General features: G+C 44.8%; 3 protein-coding genes across 7 annotated transcripts in view; 2 read left to right on the forward strand and 1 right to left on the reverse strand.

Moving 5' to 3' along the window:
• Window positions 1–4,947, forward strand: part of LOC127598197 (chromatin remodeling regulator CECR2) — a 44,731-nt gene extending 39,784 nt beyond the window's left edge. Inside the window, exons 17-19 of the mRNA XM_052061851.1 lie at window positions 76–1,963; window positions 2,170–2,212; window positions 2,833–4,947. Coding sequence (XP_051917811.1) covers window positions 76–1,963; window positions 2,170–2,212; window positions 2,833–2,838 — 1,937 coding nt within the window. The 3' untranslated portion in view covers window positions 2,839–4,947. The remainder of the gene's footprint in view (window positions 1–75; window positions 1,964–2,169; window positions 2,213–2,832) is intronic.
• A 1,730-nt stretch (window positions 4,948–6,677) lies between these two features.
• Window positions 6,678–22,615, forward strand: part of ada2a (adenosine deaminase 2a) — a 273,392-nt gene continuing 257,454 nt past the window's right edge. Inside the window, exons 1-11 of one of the 5 annotated variants that reach the window (XR_007961860.1) lie at window positions 6,678–6,827; window positions 7,201–7,537; window positions 7,709–7,928; window positions 8,567–8,780; window positions 8,855–8,982; window positions 9,057–9,147; window positions 10,716–10,824; window positions 10,917–11,074; window positions 12,573–12,775; window positions 12,847–14,844; window positions 14,946–16,611. Coding sequence is in view for 2 of the 5 variants with exons in the window: in XM_052061735.1 (XP_051917695.1) it covers window positions 7,234–7,537; window positions 7,709–7,928; window positions 8,567–8,780; window positions 8,855–8,982; window positions 9,057–9,147; window positions 10,716–10,824; window positions 10,917–11,074; window positions 12,573–12,775; window positions 12,847–12,937 (1,518 nt within the window). In the remaining 3 variants the exon portion in view is untranslated. Of the gene's footprint in view, window positions 6,828–7,200; window positions 7,538–7,708; window positions 7,929–8,566; window positions 8,781–8,854; window positions 8,983–9,056; window positions 9,148–10,715; window positions 10,825–10,916; window positions 11,075–12,572; window positions 12,776–12,846; window positions 16,612–22,615 lie in introns of those variants that run through there. The other 4 variants (XR_007961861.1, XR_007961862.1, XM_052061735.1 and 1 more) reach the window with 4 other exon arrangements.
• Window positions 13,643–22,153, reverse strand: ribc2 (RIB43A domain with coiled-coils 2). Its single transcript, XM_052060352.1, has 7 exons — window positions 21,945–22,153; window positions 21,798–21,879; window positions 14,891–15,178; window positions 14,697–14,815; window positions 14,117–14,293; window positions 13,863–14,026; window positions 13,643–13,786 (listed from the first exon to the last, which is right to left on the reverse strand). The coding sequence occupies exons 1-7, from the start codon at window positions 22,071–22,073 to the stop codon at window positions 13,717–13,719; spliced, it is 1,029 nt and encodes a 342-aa protein (XP_051916312.1). The 5' UTR covers window positions 22,074–22,153; the 3' UTR covers window positions 13,643–13,716.

Here is a 22,615-nt window from a genome sequence, read left to right on the forward strand (position 1 = left end):
CTTTATTATAGTGATAATCTACAATGAGGCATTTCTGCTTATGTTTATGTCACCTTAATTTTTTGTTGTTGTCAGGAACATCAGAAAACAAAGCGACTGTTAAAGACATTTCCAATGAGCCTTCTTCATCAGACCACAGTGGTCGACTTAACAAAGTACACCCATCCATTCCAAACCCCACTCAACACCACAATGGGCCAGCAGAAGTATTGCTCAGCCCTCAAAGACCTCAGGAAAATGTGTCTGGACAAAAACTATCAGGGAGTGGAGCAGAGTGTGTTATGGAAGAAGGAGGTGATGAATTTCAAATTAACGGATCCACTTCTGTGTCCTTGCACTTCCATGTTAATAATAAGAATTTCAAGAATCCTTTTCCACCTGACACTGCTCAGCATGCACAGCGCAGTCCTCTCCAGAGCCCTGCACTTGGTCATCAGTGTGCATCACCATCCATGAATACCACATCTGAAAGCAATTCATCACACATGCTAAATACACAGCAGCATAATGAGCAGAATGTCCGAAAACAGCACCAGCAACGTCCAAACCAAGAAACTCTGAATGGGCCAGCTCTTAACCACCATCAGAACTCTCCTCCACAGATGAGCCTGAACACGACACAACTGCAAACTCCACATGTCACCCAAAGCACTCAGAGCAACTCTATGCATGGCATGTCACATGGTGCCTCAAAGAGAGTCCAACCTGGACCCCCTCACCCAGCCCCTCTCACCTCTCTGCCCCCCAGCCATCCTACTCCACACTTACCCTCCCAGCCAAGCCCAGCAGAGCATGGAGCTCAAACACCATGCGAGCCTGCAAGTCAGCGAGATACAGAAGGTCCCCCGGCAATGAAATTTGGATCTTCTAATACTGCTTATAAACAAGAGCAAGCGTTCAGTCCAAACAGTCATCGAACCCAGATGGTGAGTAGTAACCCAGGTGTGCAATCAGGAAGGGGGCCAGCACCTGCTCACAACAGTGCCATGCCTCCTCATTCCCAAATGTTAAATGGAGACATGGCTTCATACAGCAATCCACCACAACCACAGTATAGCCAGGCAAGCATGACCAGGCCCATTTCTCACTCTGCTCACCACCCTTATCACAACCACACCCTGAACCCCCTCCACAGTACCCCAGACCACTCCAGCTATCACCAGCAACAAAGAACTGCCTATTCATTTCACATGCCCGGCTCTCAGCATCTTCATGCCCACACCAACACGTACCCGCCACAGCCATTCCAGCAGGAACAGTATTACACCAGACCGCAGGCCCATAGTTTTGCAAACAATAGAGGGGGTTATCCCTCAGATGTTTGGCAGCAATCTCAGCAGCCCATGCTGTCTACTACCTACCTGCCCACACCGAGTGCCAAAGGAAACAATCAGGCCAATGCTGGGTGTGTGTCACCAATAGTCTGTGATCTCTCCACTACTGTGAGTTTGTTGTCCCCAAAAGCTGGGTCAGTCTCTGGAGGCTTGGAGGAGAGGAAATGGGAAAGCAGAAACGGTGGTTGTGATAGCCCAGTTAAGCGTAGTCGCACTAAGGGGAGCTTGGAACAACCTGAAAGTCCAAAAGAAATCCTGGATCTTGATAGCCACAATGCCGCCACCCGCCTTCATAACAACCACCCAATCTCCTCCCGGACACACATCCCACCTGGCTTCATGTATGAAACTCGCACTATGCACCCAGCAATGCATCCTGATGGTGCACCGCCATGCCACAGTGGAGTTGGGAATGGAGTCCTATATGCAAGACCTCCCTTCACAGATCCAGGACGATACGGTGTACAGAGACCACACTCACACCTAATGGAAGCTCTTCAGCGGCCCCAGCAGTTGCCTATCCCCCCCGGTCAGATGCGCATGGCCATGTACCCTCACTCTGGTGGCCACTTTCAAAGCGTGATGATTCAGCAGAGAGGCTTGGCATCTGAATACTTCCTACACCCAGGGTAAATAAAGTTTTTCCTTTTTTGTTGTTTTTGTTATTAAAAAGCAAATCTTCGAGAGGCCCTTCTAGTTTTACTTGTGACGGACGACCAACCCGATAACCACAGTTATAAGACTTGATCAGACTCTACAAGTTTTAAATGTGATTAATCCGACCCAAAAGACCAGTTTAAGTCTGACAAGTTATCTCATGCACGGTGTGTCACAGGCAACCGGTGATGACTGCACCTGGCGGCTCAAGCACCAAGCAAGTAAGTGTGAACTGCATTGGGTCATCACTTCGGGTGATGTGGTTCTCATGTTATATTGTACCCTCACTCGGCAGCATGATTCAGAATATTTATAGTACATATTATGAAAATTAAAGAATGCAAGTGTAAAAACATATTCTGCAACTGTCTACCCTTTCAGCCTCCATTGGAAAAAGGACACGACTGGATGTGATGTCAATGAAACCAGGGAGAAAGGGGCAGTTATTCTTTGATGATGGGGTGGACAGACATTTTAGAGTCAGGCGTAAAATGATTAGGAAAGACTATACATGATCACTTGTAGATAATAAAACAATAGAAAAATAATTTAGTCGCACTTTACCTCCACTGTATAGTTGGCAAAGAAGTTTATCGGCCATGCAAAAATCACTTGCATCCAAACAAATTGGTCTAAAATGAAGTAAACACTTACAATGAGACTTATCGTTGTACCAGTACTTGTATGTTTGTCCATTATAAGAGACAGCTACAGATATACTGTACATTTTCATGACTGTGATTCTGATGAGGCACTTTGTGATATTGACCCATGTACTTCATCCACCACTATTAACATATTTAGCTTGACAAACCTTATTTTTTCTTCTAACCCCTTTCAGGCATGATAGACCAAACCAGAAGGTGGCTGTGTTGACAGACCTGACAAAGTCTTCAGAGGGCCATACAGTGTACGGCAACCTGTTCAATTTTGTTACCCTGGCTTCCAGTTTTCATTAGACTTGAAAGTCCTGCCAGAAAAATCCTAATACTAAATTGTTCTGAGGCCGTGTGAACAAAAGTGCTTAGATTGCAGCCCTTTACAAGTATTGTTGTGAAGAAACCATCCAAATAAACTTGGATCTTCCACAAAACTTTTACCACTGGACTGCCCTTTCCACTGTGAACAATCCAAATATGCACAGGGAGGTGCAAGCCTTTTTATCATTGTGCCGTTATCTACTGACTCAAATTCTTAAAACTCAGGTACTGTAAAGAAAGAAGCAGAGGTTACAGTGAGACTGTCGACCAAAACAATTTACAAGTGTGGTCGTCTTGGTTGCTTCTTTGAATGTATGAGTGAGTGCTTAGATGAGCACAGTAGCTGTGAATGAGAGGGAAAGAATATGGATCAATACCTATTCTAATTATTTCTATTCACTTCCTATCCATTTCGACCAAGACACTGAGTTTTGTCAATCCTCAACAAAATACACTACAATAGAACGCCCTTCACTGGTAATGTTGACTTTGGCAAACCTTTATGGACTGGTGATGATAATGCTGGTTGTTTCAATTTGTACCAGGCTCCATTCTGCAATAGGTTTTGTTAAAGAATAAATCTCCTGAAACCGAGTGGCCTTGGAAAGTCTTTATTTTTAATAAATACTTGTACATGTATAAATAAATGCAAATCTATTTGCGCCACCCCTTCGTTGAATAGATTAATCTGTAATGAAGGGAACATTTTCAAGAGTCATGTCCTGCCTGTTATATGTTAAGAGACTTGACGTTCCACTCAGTCTCGATATGAAGATCACTCTTGTCCCTCTGCATCTGCTTCTGCAATTCGCTTCCTCTTCTCAGGGATCACACTTTGTACGGGTATTTTTCTCCATTGTTTTGAAGGGGTACAGTTTAAGGAAACAATTCTGATCAGATTGCGGTAAAGTGATCTCAGTTTCATGTGAGGAGTTTCACTTTCAAAGAGCCTGTTTTCATGAAGTCACTGTAAGTGAATTTAAATAGCTTATTACTCATTTGGGTTTATTTTGATATCACACTGGCTTAATTCATTTAGGGAGTTTTTGATCTCATTATGCCAAGGATATATATATATTATACACACACACACACACACACACCTGTGAGCCACCACCTTTGTTTTTTTTCCCTGTGTCTGGCAGCAAGTCAGTCTACCTTCAATGAGCCAATCTGTGGATTCTTCGGGGTCCTTGAAGTCCGTCACTTCTAATTTAAGGTTACTAACTCATCAAATGTTAGCATTATCATCTAGCGTAAAAGTTGTGATGCTGTGCCAAATGACAAATGATGCTGTGCTCACTGACCTACCAATCGTGACATAAAATTATTCTCATTGAAACATGCTAAATGATAGCTTTACATCAACACTATGTACTTATGCCGTACATGGTGTTGATGTATTTGCACATTTTTATGTGACAATAGAAGTTTGACAATGTGCAGGCAGTACAACATTTGTAGCAAAAGCTACCTAAGTTTAATGTTGTGAGAAGTTATAACTTGGGAATTGGTTAAAATTATGAATTGTCTCCCTGTAGTGGATCTCTAATGGGAATACCGTGGGGTTTGGAGTTCGTGTCTTCACTTCTGCAATTAGATCTGAAAATAACTAACAAAGCCTACTGTATGTGAAGTTGTGGGTGGTGGTGTCTTAAAGTGTACAATACGCGAGTGTGTGCTCGTGTGTGTCTGTTGTGCAGAATTGATCTGTGGGCTTGTGTGTGCCTGCATGCAAGCCCTTTCATTTATTAGTGAAAACCATTTAGATGAGAAATGTATTTATTTGCTATTTTCCATATTTTTGTGCTTGTTTTAATATAAATGTGCTTTTTCTCGTATTGTGAGAAATTACCTGTCTAATTTTGAATGATGTTTACAGCTTTGTTTTTTTTTTTTTTACTTGAATGAGATTGGGAAATGGACTGGAGTATTTTCTATATGTACATTTCTTAGAAATAAACAGGTTCCCTCAATTTGAAGTGTTTTGTTGCAATCTCAAAGGAGCAGTCAATTCATTTTGTTTCAGTACTGCCAATATCTCTTTAGTACTGAGCCACCCGATATTAATTTACATATAAAATGTCAAAACGAGAGACTATGCATTTGTCCATGGCGCTCAACTGTTTGACCTTAAATTAGTATTATGGTTACTGTTATGTTGCCCAACTTTATGCCAAGGACAATATTTTACACACACAAAATTTAACAGCACACCATCACCAAACAACGCGGGAAAAAATGTACAGTATTTACTCAGTTGAAAATTTCACAATTTAGTCATGAATTTGCTAGTGTGGAAGTTTAGTAGTTAAAGGTACAGTGTGTAGAATCTAGTGTCGTCTTGATGAACTAACCGACTAAAACGACCTAAGCTCAAAGCCTGTGCATTTTAAAGCCCGTTGCACTCTATTGCCTCAGAGAGCGCCCTTTGTGAGCCTACCACCAATTCTTTCCATCAAACGTACAAGCAAAATCCCAAACAGCTTCTCGTATTCCCTCAAATGACGGAGTTGCTGTCTGGCAGGTGTTACACATGCTGTAGTCATGTGTTGAAACTTAGTTTGTCTCGGGGATTCAAGAAATCGGTGACAAAACAAGGCAACTGCTTGTAGGGGAGGTGCCCCCTATGTAATATAATTATAAATTCCTTCACCTAGATTTACATGATAAAAGTTAGGTTGAGGGCCCGGTGATCCAGTGGTTAAGATAAGATAAGATATCCTTTATTCGTCCCACAATGGGGAAATTTACAGCCTCCAGCAGCAAGAATGTATGTAGAAAGGAGAAAGAGAGAAAAAAAACAACAACAAACATCTTTCAATTAAATACAATATGAACACAAATGGATAAATCGCAGTACTATTTACAATTTTCCTTCACATCATCCCGGTAGTCCAGTGGTTAGCACGTGGGCTTCACAGTGCAGAGGTACCGGGTTCGATTCCAGCTGCGGCCTCCCTGTGTGGAGTTTGCATGTTCTCCCCGGGCCTGCGTGGGTTTTCTCCGGGTGCTCCGGTTTCCTCCCACATGCCAAAAACATGCGTGGCAGGCTGATTGAACACTCTAAATTGTCCCTAGGTGTGAGTGTGAGCGTGGATGGTTGTTCGTCTATGTGTGCCCTGCGATTGGCTGGCAACCGATTCAGGGTGTCCCCCGCCTACTGCCCGGAGACGGCTGGGATGGGCTCCAGCACCCCCCGCGACCCTAGTGAGGATCAAGCGGTACGGAAGATGAATGAATGTTTTGTTTCTAAATGCTCCATGTGTGGTGTAATTGTGTACAGCATGACGATAGAGTCGCTGGGCGACTACGTCATGGGTGTGCGCCGAGAGCGGGGGACGAGAGAGTGATGAGAGAGAGTATACACGTTTCGGAAAAGCTCAATAAAGTTACCCACGTTAACACGACAGCTGGACTCACGTGTGCCTGACTTGATAACACGACACCATGTTTTGGTCACTTTACTTTTTGTCATGTTTTAACATTGCAAAGGTGCGAAATTAACCTGCACCCTGGAACCTGATAACATGATAAACTGTCCACTGTCGTAACGGCCGTCCCTAGATATCCGTGACTCTAGGTTAGGTAGGGACAAATGCAACCTGATTATGAATTGTATTACCCTTACAGTCAAGTAAGTTGATGTTGCATTTCCCCCGTTCAGATTTGTCCATAAGAATTTTGATTACGTGATACGCGAGCCAATTTATGTTGAAAGAGGCGGGGCTTCTGAATTTAGGAGAGCTGCTTCTGACAGGACCGCGAGTCGGGGTTGACAGAACGACCTGGTCCAGTAGTCTGGAACGTCTCGTGGGTTCTGCTCGTCGGAGTATTCATTGGCTGCGGTTGAAAGGTAATTTGTCGCGTTTCAGAAATCCACATTGGGGCGATATCCGTTGACGTCGACAACGTCTATCCTTTGTTTAAAAAAATGCAAATAAGCGTTAACGGCTCCGCTTTTATTTGGTTTTGTCTTAACATTTTGTTTTTACTTTCTTTTTGAAGCTATTCGCTGATATGTTACCTCACAGTGATCGTTTTCAGATCCCGTCGACACAGTGCCAATATTTGCGCATAGTACCGATTATTTGACATGAATGCACTACTTTGGTAGCTGGATCAGTCCTATTGCTCTAATTTTAGGCGATACGTTAAACAACAAAACATGTTTTCTTCATCCACAGGGACGTTGAAAGAGTTTAATAAAATGCTCCTTTGTGTTTAAGGTCATCACTTGTCTGTGGTTTGCCAGTGGGATTATGGTGGCTGAGTTGCAGCGCCCCCTCGCGGCTGTCACCTGTCTGCTGTTTTGGTATGCAGCAAGTGTCCTGTCCATGCCGAATCCCCAGTTGAGGGAGTCTCTCATTGAGCTGGAGGCCTCCCAGCAGACAGGGGGGCAAATGGTGCTAACAGACTTGGAAAAGCTCCTGGATGCTCGGCTGTACCAAATGAAGCAGGATGAGATGGCTAAAGAGCAATTCCCTCCTGCCCTGCACTTCTTCAAGGCCAAACCCTTAATCGAGCGCAGTCCCATCTTTCGCCTGCTACAGAAAATGCCCAAAGGTTATTCATTTAATCCAGTGTTTCCCAACCTACAGTACACTGGGCCATTTCTGTGCCAACCTATATATGAATGAGTGAATGAATACTTTTTAAAGATGTTAATTGAATCTTATATTTTGAGATGACTCCTCCTCAAAAAAGGGCACACTTGTAATTGAGGTTCTGTTTCAGGTGGAGCCCTGCATGTCCATGACCTTGCCATGGGGGACCCCGAGTGGCTTGTGAAGAATGTGACGTATCGGCCGAACTGCTACATGTGCGTCACTGACAAATGGTCGGTCAGCTTCATCTTCTCATCGGGGCAGCCTAAGAATGTGCCTAACTGCTCTGCGTGGATCCTAATGGAAACACTCAGAAACAAACTGGTCAACATCACAGATCTAGACAACAGGTAAGGTTTTATGGAATATGATCATTAGGTACGCAATCTGAGCAATATCCGATATCGGTACTTGTACGTCATTTTATATGACTTGACAGAAGTACAGTATAGGTTTGTTGTAGTTTGTAGTGACAGACTAGTGGTTTGCATGTTTGCCCCACAGTTCTGAGGTTTTGGCTTCAAATCTTGCTACAGCCTTCCTGTATCGTGTTTTCACATTTTCCCTGCGCTGTGTGCGGGTATCCTCAGGATAATCTGGCTTCCTCCCACATTCCAAAAAGATTCACTTTAAAATATTGATAAGTTTAAATTGTCAGTTGTGACTGTGAATATGGATAATATGTTTATTTGTGCCATGAGATTTTAGAAATAATCAGCGCTTATGATGTACACTTTCTCATGTATTGTAACTGAGATGACCAAAGTATCACACACTTGCCTGACTTTGGTACAGCAGCCATAGGCTCAGTTCCCACTTGGTGACTGTTTTAACAGGATAAGCGGTATGGAAAATGGATGGATGATGCAGTACAGTTGATCACTATGCCTCGCATTGCTGTTTTCAACCTGTCCTGCCAGTTTGGCCCCTTTTTATAACTTTTGTTCATATTGTATGACATGGGCTGAGAGTCGATTTGTGTTTACAGCATTCTGGCCAATCTGACACTCTTCACTGATGGTGATCATGAGGCCTTGTATCCAAACCAAGTTGTGGTTTGGGAGAAGTTTGACTTGAACTTCAGGGCCGTGATGGGTCTGATCACATATGCGCCCGTGTTCAGAGACTATTACTACCACAGCCTCACTCAATTCTACAAGGATAGCGTCATGTATGTGGAAGTCCGCGCTTTACTTTTGGAGGTACGATGTTTTCTTGACTACATTGAACATTTTGGACATATGCCATTTCTTGAGAACATATTGACTGCACTCAGGTCTACGAGCTGGACGGCAGCATTCACGACTCAGCCTGGGCTCTGAAAACCTACGGGGATGTCACCAGACAGTTCATAGCCGACCACCCGGATTTCTTTGGAAGCAGATTCATCTTCGTTGTCCACAGGTACCCTTTGGAATCCTGTTTTTTTTTTCATTAATGATAAAGCAAGTAAACGCTAACCGCGGCTTCTGTTGAAGGACGATAGATGCATCTGCGTTGATGGCAGTAGTAGAAAAAGCAATGAAGCTGCAGAGAGACTTCCCAGACTTGATGGTGGGCTTTGACTTGGTGAGAAACTCTGACGCAGTTCCTTGGTAACACAATGCCACAAGATGGCCGCAAAGCAAATTGATATTGTGCGAGAAGAGGCCAAAGTCCACAGTCACAAAACGTAAACAAAGGAATTCAACCAACATTTTCTATACCCAGCTCAACTGAATTTTATTGACAAAATATACTGTACAACTTGAAGAACTGCTGCTTATACAGAGTGTTGTACATAAATACAAAAGCGCAAACCTTACATGAGACAATTTAACATACCGGTAATTAAAAAAAAACAATTAAATATGACACAATTAAATAGGATAAGGTTAGATTTTTCAACAATTTAATATGCCTCTAGAATAAAATAAAAAGAACTTCGAGTTCAGACCATTATGAGCAGCAGCACGATTACTACACGCAATCACTACATGTTTGCACTGTGGCTGAGAGAGGACAGTAATTTTGACAATAAAAGCTGACTTGACTTGACAATTATTCTTCAATGGCCAAGTAGTTTTACCAGAATATAGTTGTATCATATGGTTTACATCTGTTTACATTATCTCTTAACTCTTAACATGTTTCTTAAAAACACTACCCATAAAGTCGAGGGTTGCCTCATTGTCCAACGAAAGAAGCCATAAAATTTAGGTGAAAAACTAGATACAGATTTCGGTAGGCAATTTACATTTAAGCAACTTTAGTCACGATTGCTTCACTGGAACCGCCGTCATTAACCCTGGTGTTGAGACCTTGGCTAAGGCTAATCTTAACATGAAAAAATTATGCTGCTGTTGTGTATGTTGGCCTCTCAGGTATCTGAGCCTGCTTTTAATGGGGAGAGCATTCTATGGCAATATATGTCTCATAAATGCTCCTAAAAATGGATTGAATGTTTGAAAGTAAATACTTTTTGGTTTATGGGGAAAAATGACTCTGTATCTATGGCCGGTGCCATTTTAAAATATCCATCCATCCATTTTCCAACCCGCGTTATCCTCACAAGAGTTGCGGGGGGTGCTGGAGCCTATGCCAGCTGTCTTGGGGCAGTATGCGGGGGACACTGGTTGCCAGCTAATCGCAGGGCACACGAAGACAACCAACCATCCATGCTCACACTCACACCTACGGACAATGACGACCGGGCCGCCCAGGGTTATAATATTTTTATATTTTTCCTTCAAATTAGTTTTTAATTCAACTTGACAAAGCATTGTTAAAAAAAAAAAGGTAAACTACAATTTTAAAACAACTGTTTGACCTTCCTTCCTCTTTCCGGATGGATAGCAATACCAAAATAAATACAGTTAAAATGATCAATGCAAGCCAACTGACAGACGAAATTTATTTAACTCTAGGTAGTGTGATAGTCATAAGAAGTAGTTTCACTGGGTATTTTTTTGTTTAATAATTTTTTTCATTTTGGTTTAAAAATGTGTTTTTAGTTTTACTTATTCCTTTTGTTTTCATGAACGATAATAAAAAAAAATCACACACACAAATCATCTGAACATTTCTATTTATTGTATGTAGTGATAATATATAGCAAACTATATGTTGAGTTAACGTTACACACGTCCTATGCGCAGGTCGGACGTGAAGATGACGGAAACCCGCTTTGGTATTTCCGAGATGCCCTGTCGCTACCAGGAGAGATGGGCGTGACACTTCCCTACTTTTTCCACGCTGGAGAGACAAGTGAGAGCTCAAGCTGCTTCCAATGACACACATTGAGGGGAAAAAGTAGAAGCTCTGAATTTCAAATATTTCTCTGCAATACATTGTCGTAGATCTGGAGGGCACCGAGGTGGACCAGAACTTGTTGGACGCTATTATGTTTAATACTTCACGTATCGGCCATGGGTTTGCTTTGAATCGTCATCCTTTGGCTCGAGAGCTGTCCAGGAAGAGAGGCGTGGCTGTGGAAGTGTGTCCCATATCCAACCAGGTAGACGTGGTCTCATGTATACTCTTCTACATGCCTGTGCAAACATGTAAACACGCGCTCTTTGACGTCATTCAGCATTTGACAGCTGTATTAATGCTGTGTCAATAGTGTTTTCAAATACTATATCACAGTTTACCTACCATGGCCAGATACGTCATTTTTTTTTTTTTGATGGCAGAACAATAAGACACAAAAACATTGTTACATGGACAGTATTTCCCAGAGATGGACACTATTTTGCCAGTCCGTCTGCCCTCCTGTCCGCGACTTGGGTACCCGCCCATCATCGTTCCTCCGTCCTAATTCATATAATAATATCCTGTCCGTCCAGTTTTTTTTATTCAAAAAATAAAATATATATTTTTTTTTTAGCACTTCCATCCCAGTCCCCCACTTTATGTTCGCTGACTGTGCACTAGGTAGCAGTGTTGCTATAAAAGTACTGTTTAGATGAAATAGCTTGTTAAAAAAATACAATTATGCCTCCCGACACCATATACCTAAGGGACAGACGAAAACCCACTTCCGTCCTTGCTTAACCCATCCTTTTAAAAAATCTTCACGTCCTCCAACCGAAAAAAATGGTCGTCCATCCGCGATGGACCGATGTCTCCCAAGGACTGACGGAATACCCATCTCTGGTATTTTCTATACATTTTATAATTTAAACTACCGGTATGTATAAACGGTGTGTTTTAAGAGGTTTCGTGTGGCATGGATAGAATTAAACAATTTTATTTTTAAGAATTTATTTAAATACTTTTTATATGACTGATTCAGGGCGGCCCGGTAGTCCAGTGGTTAGCACGTCGGCTTCACAGTGCAGAGGTACCGGGTTCGATTCCAGCTCCGGCCTCCATGTGTGGAGTTTGCATGTTCTCCCCGGGCCTGCGTGGGTTTTCTCCGGGTGCTCCGGTTTCCTCCCACATTCCAAAAACATGCGTGGCAGGCTGATTGAACACTCTAAATTGTCCCTAGGTGTGGGTGTGAGTGCGAATGGTTGTTCGTCTCTGTGTGCCCTGCGATTGGCTGGCAACTGATCCAGGGTGTCCCCCGCCTACTGCCCGAAGACGGCTGGGATAGGCTCCAGCACCCCCCGCGACCCTAGTGAGGATTAAGCGGCTCCGAAAATGGATGGATGGATGGATGACTGATTCATATTTACCTGTTGCGGGTAGGTCTGGAACAATTCCCCTCTGTGATGAGGTTCACTGTAGACTTCTTATTGTGGTTGTATTTTGCCGTGGCGTAGAATTGCCAGGTGCATCCAGGTGCATCTGAATTCACATCAGTAGTTCGATGAAAAAAGAGAAACTCATAGATGCAGAGGGAAATATTTCCGTGCTTGTTTTATATATAACTTTGATGAGTGTAGTTTATAGACAGACAAATAACCCCACCGCACACTCCCCAAAAAATCCATCACAAGAAATGTTCTACATCAGAATTTTACAACCCAATGTCAGTTAGTGATGAAATTCATCTTGTCGTGGAGCAGGTGTTGAAGCTGGTGGATGACCTACGAAACCACCCGGCAGGGGCGCTGATGTCCCAGAACCATCCAATGGTCATCAGTTCCGATGACCCGGCAATGTTCGGCTCCTCCGGCCTCTCCTACGACTTTTACGAGGCCTTTGTGGGCTTCGGGGGCAACAGGTCCCACCTAGGCACGCTCAAACAACTTGCCATCAACTCTATTCTGTGAGTGTCGCCCATGTGAAGAGAAGAATGTGTCCGAGCTCTCCTGCTGACATATCATTGTTTTCTTCCAGATACAGCTCGCTCAGCCTAGAACTGCAGAACGAAGCTTTGGATTTGTGGCAGAGGAAATGGGACAAGTTTGTGTCTGAAAATACTTTCTAGAAACAAGAGTGTGGTTATGGAAATTATTTTTGCTCTTATCCCAGCATACGTCCTTGGAAGAGACTCTTGAATTCTGCTGCTGTGTTGTGAGCAGGAATGTGGGGCTTTGCTCTTTTAGGACTTTTATGATTGGGTATTTCTCTTGAATTTGCACTTCGTAATGGCAGGGCGCAGAATTGCTTCGGGTGCTTTCGCTTTGGACATCGCCATGAAAACTACCCGCACTATTTTTAAACATTTTACATGCATTTTGGTCACAACAATTTGTGTTTATGGTTCTTGGAAAACTCTGGCCAAAAATCAAAAGTTCAGACGTTTGTTTGCAGTGTATTCTAAATGCTACTCTGAGTCTGGAAATCAATTTTCAGGCTTCCAAGTGGCTATAAGGATGGCCTTTCATTTTGAGGTTATGGCGCCACCCTTTGTTTTGGCAATCTGTAGACAGAGATTTTTTTCTTGAAGTGATTCGCAAGACCCCAAAAGAATCATGTTTTGACTGTGGAGCTTGCAGTTGCGTGCGTGCGCTTTACTTGTGATTTAAGAAGTGAATGATTCAAATGTGTTGTATGAGGCGGTTAGGAAATGCTCTCTGCTGATATTTGTTTATAAACTTTACTGTTTTGATAACAAGAGCGGTCTTGTCACATTCATTGTGACGTTTGTCCAAAACTGCCACTAAAACATTGTATCTTGAAAAGGCACTGTATTTCTATGCACACATTTGCACTCTTTTATTTTGGAACACAGAGGAACTCGGCTTTGGATCATCATCGTTGTCATCAGCGGCTGCTCGTGTTGAATTGGGAGAAGTATCGCTCATCAATGTGTCCCCTTCCAATGTCCTCTTTCCTTCATACAGAAACATGACTTATGAAGCGTCCATAAGCAAACAGACCGCTCTGTTGTGTGTGTGTGTGTGTTCTACCTGTGCTGTGCTGCAGCCAGCTCTTTGTTGCTCGTGTCAACATGTCGTCGTAGCTGCTTCCTGTGTCGGGCTCGCTGCCTCTCCAAGAGCACAGCTGTACGAGCCGAATCCAGACGGATGCCATCGTGTCGCATCTCTTCTCTTTTCTTCTCTAATTCCGCCCTCTATGATGCGTGTGCATTCCAAGTCGAGCAAGTTTTAAATACTTAAAATGGAGAACATGTTTGACTCGGGTGTAATTCTGTGGTTGTTACCATTTTCTCTTCAATTTGATGTTTGTAGAATTGAGAGATTTGCGTTGAGCTGTCAGGAGGCGGCTTCCTGTCGATGCTGGGGTTGAGGCCAGGGGCTCCCATCACGCCTGTGTGCCGATCTATCTGCTGGATGTCTTGATTACGCTCCTGAAGATGCCTTTCTTTGGTCTTGATCATCTAACAGCAGAGTCAAATCCAAGCTTCAACATTTTAGCTCGGTCTGGGGTTTTTTGAAGCAAAATTCAATTAAAGCTATATACTGTATGATGAACAGGCTCTCGCACCATTAGCTTGTGCACATCGTCAACTTACGCATCATTCTAAGCCCACACATCATTTGGGAAACTCAAATGGGAAGACAGGCATGTGGGCAAATAATGCACTGCTGGCCACCTTGTGTTTTCTTCAGTCAGGCCCACCACACAAAGATTCTTGCAATTCAATTTGAGATGAGCTTCGGAGTTGCAAGTTAAAACTTGGCGGTCACAAACACAATGTACTTTATGTCGCTTTCTATTTTTCTCAGTGTTGTGCATCGACGCTGTGTTAACCACATTCTGAGCCTCAAGCCATGACTCACCGTGTTCCGATTCCACTCTTGAGTCGCAATTGCTGCTGTTTTTCTCCTCTCTTGTTCTTTGTTCAGCCGCTGCAGAGCTTCATTGTCCATGTCGATTCTCCTTCGGTCGTCCTGCAGCTCTGAGGGCCCAGACATTTAGTGAGCTCAGGTGTGTGGGTGTGTGCGTGTGTTATTAGCTTGTTATTAAAACCTACTCTCCATCTTCTGTCTGTGTTTTTCTGCACCCTTCTCATCCTGCTGCTGGATCAGCCACCTTTGGAGCTGTTCCCTCTGCCTCTGTGCTCGTCTCCTGCTGTCTGGGTCTTCGCCGAGCAGACCAGGCAACATCATCATCTGCGCTTTCGCGTCCAACTCCTTCCCGCCATGAGGCTGTTGGTACTGACGCCGGTAGTCCACGATGGCCTTCTCCATGTCATGTTTGACCTTCAGTTGTTGAGTATGGAGCAGAGAAGCGTGTTCTATATTGTCCAACATAGCAGCATCTGTGGGGAACACCGAGACCTGCTTAGTCAAACATTCTCGCAGAGTATGATACCCATCTATCCATTTTCAGTACAGTAGTTTGTCCAGCATGAGCATGCAACCGGGTGAGCTAAGGACAGAGTATGGTTAGGAGTGGCAGTGGCATCCCTCTAAATCTAATTGGACCTCCCAAAATCTGGTCGGACCCCCCGGCTGCCACTCCAGATAACCGACATGTAACGGCAACCGTGCGCTGCCCGACATGCAGCACTGCAGTTACGTCCGTCCACACCCTCTCTTGGTAAACAGGTCATGCAACAGTTTTATAGACTACTTCAGCATGTCAACTATTTGTTTTGACTGTTAAAATGTGTGTGAATTGCTATTTTAATCTTTCCACAGTTGATTATAGCCATATATCTGAGTATTTACAACCATCACCATAAAGGCGATTTAATTTCTTCAGAAATATGAGTTATTTTGGTGGCAAATGTTTCTAATCTGGAAGTTAAACACCTGGCTCACAAAAACTCCGCCTGTCCATGGCTGCCGCGCCTACCACCCATGAAATGGTAAATAGTAATGAAGTCGCCAGAGAGGCCGGCGCCTCAGCAAGGAAGGCTGCTCATAATGCCTCTTTGCCAGATACGCGCTCCGACCATTGAGGCCACACTTGGCCCCCGCTCAAAGCGCGCCTTTATCGGACATGCATGTGTGAGCGAGCGCACGGAAATTTTCAAGGCAGTGGCGCTCCACTTGGGGAGGCCAGCGCCTCGTCCGAGGTGGCTGCTTCAGAAAGTGGGTGCACGTTTAGTCTGCAGGGGTGGTACGGCGGGGGTGAGTCCCTCAGTCTTTTCGGTATAAGACTGGAGACCCGGTCGTTTTCTTGGTCGTGCTGAGAGAGCAAGAATGAGCCGAGATTGGTGAATGGAGGAAAACACCACTTTGGGCAACTCTGATGCCAGAGAACCAATATGCCATTCTACAACAATAGTGACAGTCGGAAGGAAATGACACGACAGAAAATGTTTCAAACACATGTTATAAATGTATTTGTATTTCACCTCAAATGACATAACATTTCAAATCTTGCTTTAAGCTGGGTCAAAGACATTGAGCAAAAGATGATGTCTAAAATTGATGGATTTGGCAATACAAGAAGGAAACAGCAGAGTCATTCATTCTTGAACAAAGGAAGCCAAGTGTGAGACTAAAAGAGATATCTGACTGAACAAGTCCACACATCCATTTTCTAATCCGCTTAGCCTCACAAGGGTCACGGGCATGCTGGAGCCTATTCCCGCTGTCTTCGGGCAGTAGGTGGGATACACCCTGAACTGGGCGCCAGCCCAAATAAAGAAATGTGAAATGAGTGAGTAATTGCCGTGAGTGTGAGTAACTGTATGTGTGCGCGTCTGTTGTATTCACTCATAAAATGGATGTTGATTGTTGACCTCGTGTTTCCAAATTTTTGGATTTGCGGACACTGTGAAGTAGCCTTGGCCAGCCCAAGGAAAAAAAAGTCTAGAGCCACCAATGATCGCACAGATGTACAAATAATTATTTACACTCCTGGGAAGTTTAGAGTCTTCATTAAATGAACCTAATATGCATTCTTCTCGAACGTCATAGGAAGCTCTCCAGCTTTCCTATACTCCAGGAAAAACTCACACAAGCACGGGGAGACTCTGAATTGCAGGACCAGATTCGAACTTCAGAACTGTGTGACAAATGTCCGAACAACTACTGCACCTTGAAGCCATTGTTAATTACTATTGGATGCAACCAAGGGATCTGTACCAAAATGTCCTGAAATATTTGACCCACAAAGCACAGAGTTGTTCCAACATATATTTGCATTAATAACCTAAGTCCCCTGAGGATAGTTGTTTTTTTTCCCTCTTTAATTCCAAAATGGATACCCAGAAAGCATTTCGGCTGCGCTGAAAACATTTCATATTGATGTCGCAGACTTGAACTATTTTCCCCTCAAACATCTGTATGTCAAGTCAAGTCAAGTCAACAGTATTTATAGAGCACTTTCAAACAGCCATCGCTGCATACAAAGTGCTGTACATGGAGCGATTTAACATATACAATAAACAGTAAGACGAATCAGTAATAAGTAATAAGTAATAAGGCGGTAGAAAGCACCAAGCAGTAAAATCAAGAGCAAATCTAAGTCATGCTGAGTCAAACGCCAAAGAATACAAGTGAGTTTTGAGGAGGGCTTTATGTGTTATACTATATAATGCATCTCAATGAATTCGAATGCCATAGAAAACTGAACTTATTTCCACTACTTCTACTCAAAAATGTCCTAGATTCACTCTATCAAGAGCGAAATATTTCATGATTTTATATTTCATAATGCCGAACATCCTAATTCCACATCTGAAGAAATTACTGTGTGTGTGTGTATATATATATGTATATGTATATGTATATGTATATGTATATGTATATGTATATGTATATGTATATGTATATGTATATCCATCCATCCATCCATCCATCCATCCATCTTCTACCGCTTATCCGGGGCCGGGTCGCGGGGGCAACAGCTTTAGCAGGGAAGCCCAGACTTCCCTCTCCCTAGCTACTTCTTCCAGCTCTCCCCGGGGGATCCCGAGTCGTTCCCAGGCAAGCTGGGTGACATAGTCTCTCCAGCGTGTCCTGGGTCTTCCTCGGGGTCTCCTCCCGGTGGGACATGACCGGAACACCTCACCGGGGAGGCGCTCAGGAGGCATCCGAATCAGATGCCCAAGCCACCTCATCTGGCTCCTCTCGATGTGGAGGAGAAGCGGCTCGACTCTGAGCCCCTCCCGGATGACTGAGCTTCTCACCTTATCTCTAAGGGAGAGCCCGGACACCCTGCGGAGAAAACTCATTTCAGCCGCTTGTATCCGGGATCTCGTTCTTTCGGTCACGACCCATAGCTCGTGACCATAGGTGAGGGTTGGGATGTAGATCGACCGGTAAATTGAGAGCTTCGCCCTTTGGCTCAGCTCCTTCTTCACCACGACAGACCGATACAACGTCCGCATCACAGCAGACGCTGCACCGATCCGCCTGTCGATCTCTCGCTCCCTCCTGCCCTCACTCGTGAACAAGACCCCAAGATACTTAAACTCCTCCACTTGGGGCAAGATCTCCCCCCCGACCTGGAGGGGGCACTCCACCCTTTTCCGACTGAGGACCATGGTTTCAGATTTGGAGGTGCTGATTTTCATCCCAACCGCTTCACACTCGGCTGCGAAACGCTCCAGTGAGAGTTGGAGAGCCCTGTTTGAAGGAGCCAACAGCACCACATCATCTGCAAAAAGCATGGATGCAATACTGAGGCCACCAAAACGGACCCCCTCAACGCTTCGGCCGCGCCTAGAGATTCTGTCCATGAAGGTTATGAACAGAATCGGTGACAAAGGGCAGCCTTGGCGGAGTCCTACCCTCACTGGAAACGATTCCGACTTACTGCCGGCAATGCGGACCAAACTCTGACATCGGTGGTATAGTGACCGAACAGCCCGTATCAGGGGGTTCGGTACTCCATACCCACGAAGCACCCCCCACAGAACTCCCCGAGGGACACGGTCAAACGCCTTCTCCAAGTCCACAAAACACATGTAGACTGGTTGGGCGAATTCCCACATACCCTCGAGAACCCTGCTAAGGGTGTAGAGCTGGTCCACTGTTCCACGGCCGGGACGAAAACCACACTGCTCCTCCTCAATCTGAGGCTCGACTTCCTGACGGATCCTCCTCTCCAGCACCCCTGAATAGACCTTACCAGGGAGGCTGAGGAGTGTGATCCCTCTGTAGTTGGAACACACCCTCCGGTCCCCCTTTTTAAAAAGAGGGACTACCACCCCGGTCTGCCAATCCAGAGGCACTCTCCCCGTTGACCACGCGATGTTGCAGAGGCGTGTCAACCAGGACAGCCCCACAACATCCAGAACCTTGAGGAACTCTGGGCGGATCTCATCCACCCCTGGGGCCTTGCCACCGAGGAGCTTTTTAACCACATCGGTGACTTCAACCACAGAGATAGGAGAGCCCACCTCAGAGTCCCCAGGCTCTGCTTCCTCCAAGGAAGGCATGTTGGTGGAGTTGAGGAGGTCTTCGAAGTACTCTGCCCACCGGTTCACAACGTCCCGAGTCGAAGTCAGCAGCGCCCCATCCCCACTGTACACAGTGTTCGTGGTGCACTGCTTCCCCCTCCTGAGACGTCGGATGGTGGACCAGAATTTCCTCGAAGCCGTCCGGAAGTCGGCTTCCATGGCCTCACCGAACTCTTCCCATGCTCGGGTTTTAGCCTCGGCAACCACCGAAGCTGCGTTCCGCTTGGCCAGTCGGTACCCGTCAGCTGCCTCTGGGGTCCCACAGGCCATAAAGGCTCGATAGGACTCCTTCTTCAGCTTGACGGCATCCCTTACTGCTGGTGTCCACCAGCGAGTACGAGGGTTGCCGCCACGACAGGCACCAACCACCTTACGGCCACAACTCAGATTGGCCGCCTCAACAATAGAGGCACGGAACATGGTCCACTCGGACTCAATGTCCCCTGTCTCCCCCGGAACATGGGAAAAGCTCTGTCGGAGGTGGGAGTTGAAACTCCTTCTGACAGGGGATTCCGCCAGACGCTCCCAACAAACCCTCACAATACGTTTGGGTCTGACAGGACGGACCGGCATCTTCCCCCACCATCGGAGCCTACTCACCACCAGGTGGTGATCAGTTGACAGCTCCGCCCCTCTCTTCACCCGAGTGTCCAGAACATGCGGCCGCAAATCCGATGACACGACCACAAGGTCGATCATCGAACTACGGCCTAAGGTGTCCTGGTGCCAAGTGCACACGTGGACACCCTTATGTTTGAACAAGGTGTTCGTTATGGACAGTCCGTGACGAGCACAGAAGTCCAATAACAAAACACCACTCGAGTTCTGATCGGGGGGGCCGTTCCTCCCAATCACGCCCCTCCAGGTCTCACTGTCATTGCCCACGTGAGCATTGAAGTCCCCCAGTAGAACAAGGGAGTCCCCAGCAGGAGTACTCTCCAGCACACCCTCCAAGGACTCCAAAAAGGGTGGGTATGCTGAGCTGCTGTTTGGTGCATATGCACAAACAACAGTCAGGACCCGTCCCCCCACCCGCAGGCGGAGGGATGCAACCCTCTCGTCCACCGGTGTGAACCCCAATGTACAGGCACTGAGCCGGGGGGCAATAAGTATGCCCACACCTGCCCTGCGCCTCTCACCGTGAGCAACTCCAGAGTGAAAGAGAGTCCAACCCCTCTCGAGAGGACTGGTACCAGAACCTAGGCTGTGTGTGGAGGCAAGTCCGACTATATCCAATCGGAACTTCTCTGCCTCACACACCAGTTCGGGCTCCTTCCCTGCCAGAGAGGTGACATTCCATGTCCCAAGAGCTAGCTTCTGCAGCCGAGGATCGGACCGCCAGGGTCCCCGCCTTTGGCTGCCGCCCAGCTCGCATTGCACCCGACCCCTTTGACCCCTCCCACGGGTGGTGAGACCATGAGAAGATGTATATATATATATATATATATATATATATATATAATACATTTTATTTGTGGGCGCCTTTCTAGAAACTCAAGGACACCTTACAACAAGCAGTTAATACAACAAGAGTACAATGTTAAAAACTACATCAAATAAGATAAGAAAAAATACAACAAAAATAAATAAATAAAATAATGGCTTTATGGTCTGAGTGAATAGGCTTGTCGAAACAGATGTGTTTTGAGGCGGGATTTGAAATGTGTTAATGAGGCTGTATTACGAAGGTCAGCGGGGAGTGAGTTCCATAGCTGGGGAGCAGAGCGACTGAAGGCTCTATTTCCCATGGTGACGAGGCGAGCAGGGGGGACAGAGAGGAGGACAGAGGAGGAGGAACGAAGAGAGCGGACAGGCGTAGGAATATGGATGAGGTCAGATAGGTATGGAGGGGCTAGGTCATGAATGGATTTGAATGTGAGGAGCAGGATTTTATATTGAATGCGGTGTAAAATGGGGAGCCAGTGGAGATGTTGAAGGACAGGTGTAATATGGTTTATGTATGGCGTGAGTGTGATAATGCGGGCGGCTGAATTTTGGACCAGCTGAAGCTTATGGAGGGTTTTTTGAGGGAGACCAAACAGAAGGGAATTACAGTAATCGAGTCGCGAGGTGACGAGGGTGTGTACAAGTATAGCAGTGGACTGAGGAGTGAGAGAAGAGCGGAGCCGGTGGATGTTTCGAAGATGATAATATGCAGAACGAGTGATGTGGTTGATATGTGAGGTGAAGGAGAGGGTGCTATCAAGGATGACACCCAGACTCTTGACATGAGGGGATGGGGGATATGGAGATTATATATATATATAATGTATTATTACATAAGAAACAAGCAAAGGTTTTTTCCAATAAAAATTGCAGGAATCGACCTTCTGAAAAGTATTCACCCATGTGATTGGAATGTATATAATTTGTGTCGTTTTTTAATTACCCGACAGAAATACATCAACTTGAAAACAAAATAGGTAACTACAAAAATCATACTTCGTGCCACATTTTCAGTCTAATTATGTTTTAATTACAGGACAATATATATATATTTTTTTTTTAATTCGCTCACCATGAGCTCCTTGTTCTTCCTTTTCTGCCTTTTTCCTTGCCATCTTCTCAGCCACTTGCTTGTCAAGAAACTCCTTGTCAACCTAATTTTTTTTTTAATAAGAATCATGTAAAATGGTACAGAACACGTGCAACACAAACAACTTACTCCGATGCTCCTCAGTTTGTCATCGAACAGCCTCTCTCTTCTTCGAGCCTCTGCGTCCCGACGTCTCTGCACTTTAACATTTGACAGGCCTTCCGATAAGAATTCAAAGTTGTTCATCATCATGGTCATACACGGACTGGGCGAAAGTGTTTACCACGGAAAAGTAATACGCCTTTTTTTTCAGTGGGGTTGTCCGAACTGCGAAAACACACGGGTTACTACGACAACGAACGCATCGTGGTTCTTCGGAAAAAGTCGGCTATTTCCGGTACTTCTCCGAGGCACGTGGACAAGGTAAAACTGAACCACCTTTAACAGTCAGTATACATTATTAAAACAAACAAAACGTAATTTTCTTTTTTTAGGTGTTAAATCGTGGTGTAAAATCATATAATTAAATATTACATTGGTTTCGATTGTGCCATAAAACTTGAAACTTGTACATCTATGTTTTGATGGACAAAGCATTATGAAAACTAGGCAAACGTCGATTAAAGAGCAGTCCCTTGATGGATATATTGATACAAAAAAGTAATCGAAAAATTCTGACATAAGTTCTAAAAGCCACAATTAAGTCTACGTTTTGTTACATTTAATTACTGTTATGATGATGATTTTTTAATATTTTTTCATATTTGTATTTTAACATCAGCAATTGGCTGGCAATCAGT

Source organism: Hippocampus zosterae, chromosome 3 (genome assembly GCF_025434085.1).
Source record: "Hippocampus zosterae strain Florida chromosome 3, ASM2543408v3, whole genome shotgun sequence".
Classification (NCBI taxonomy): Eukaryota; Metazoa; Chordata; class Actinopteri; order Syngnathiformes; family Syngnathidae; genus Hippocampus; species Hippocampus zosterae.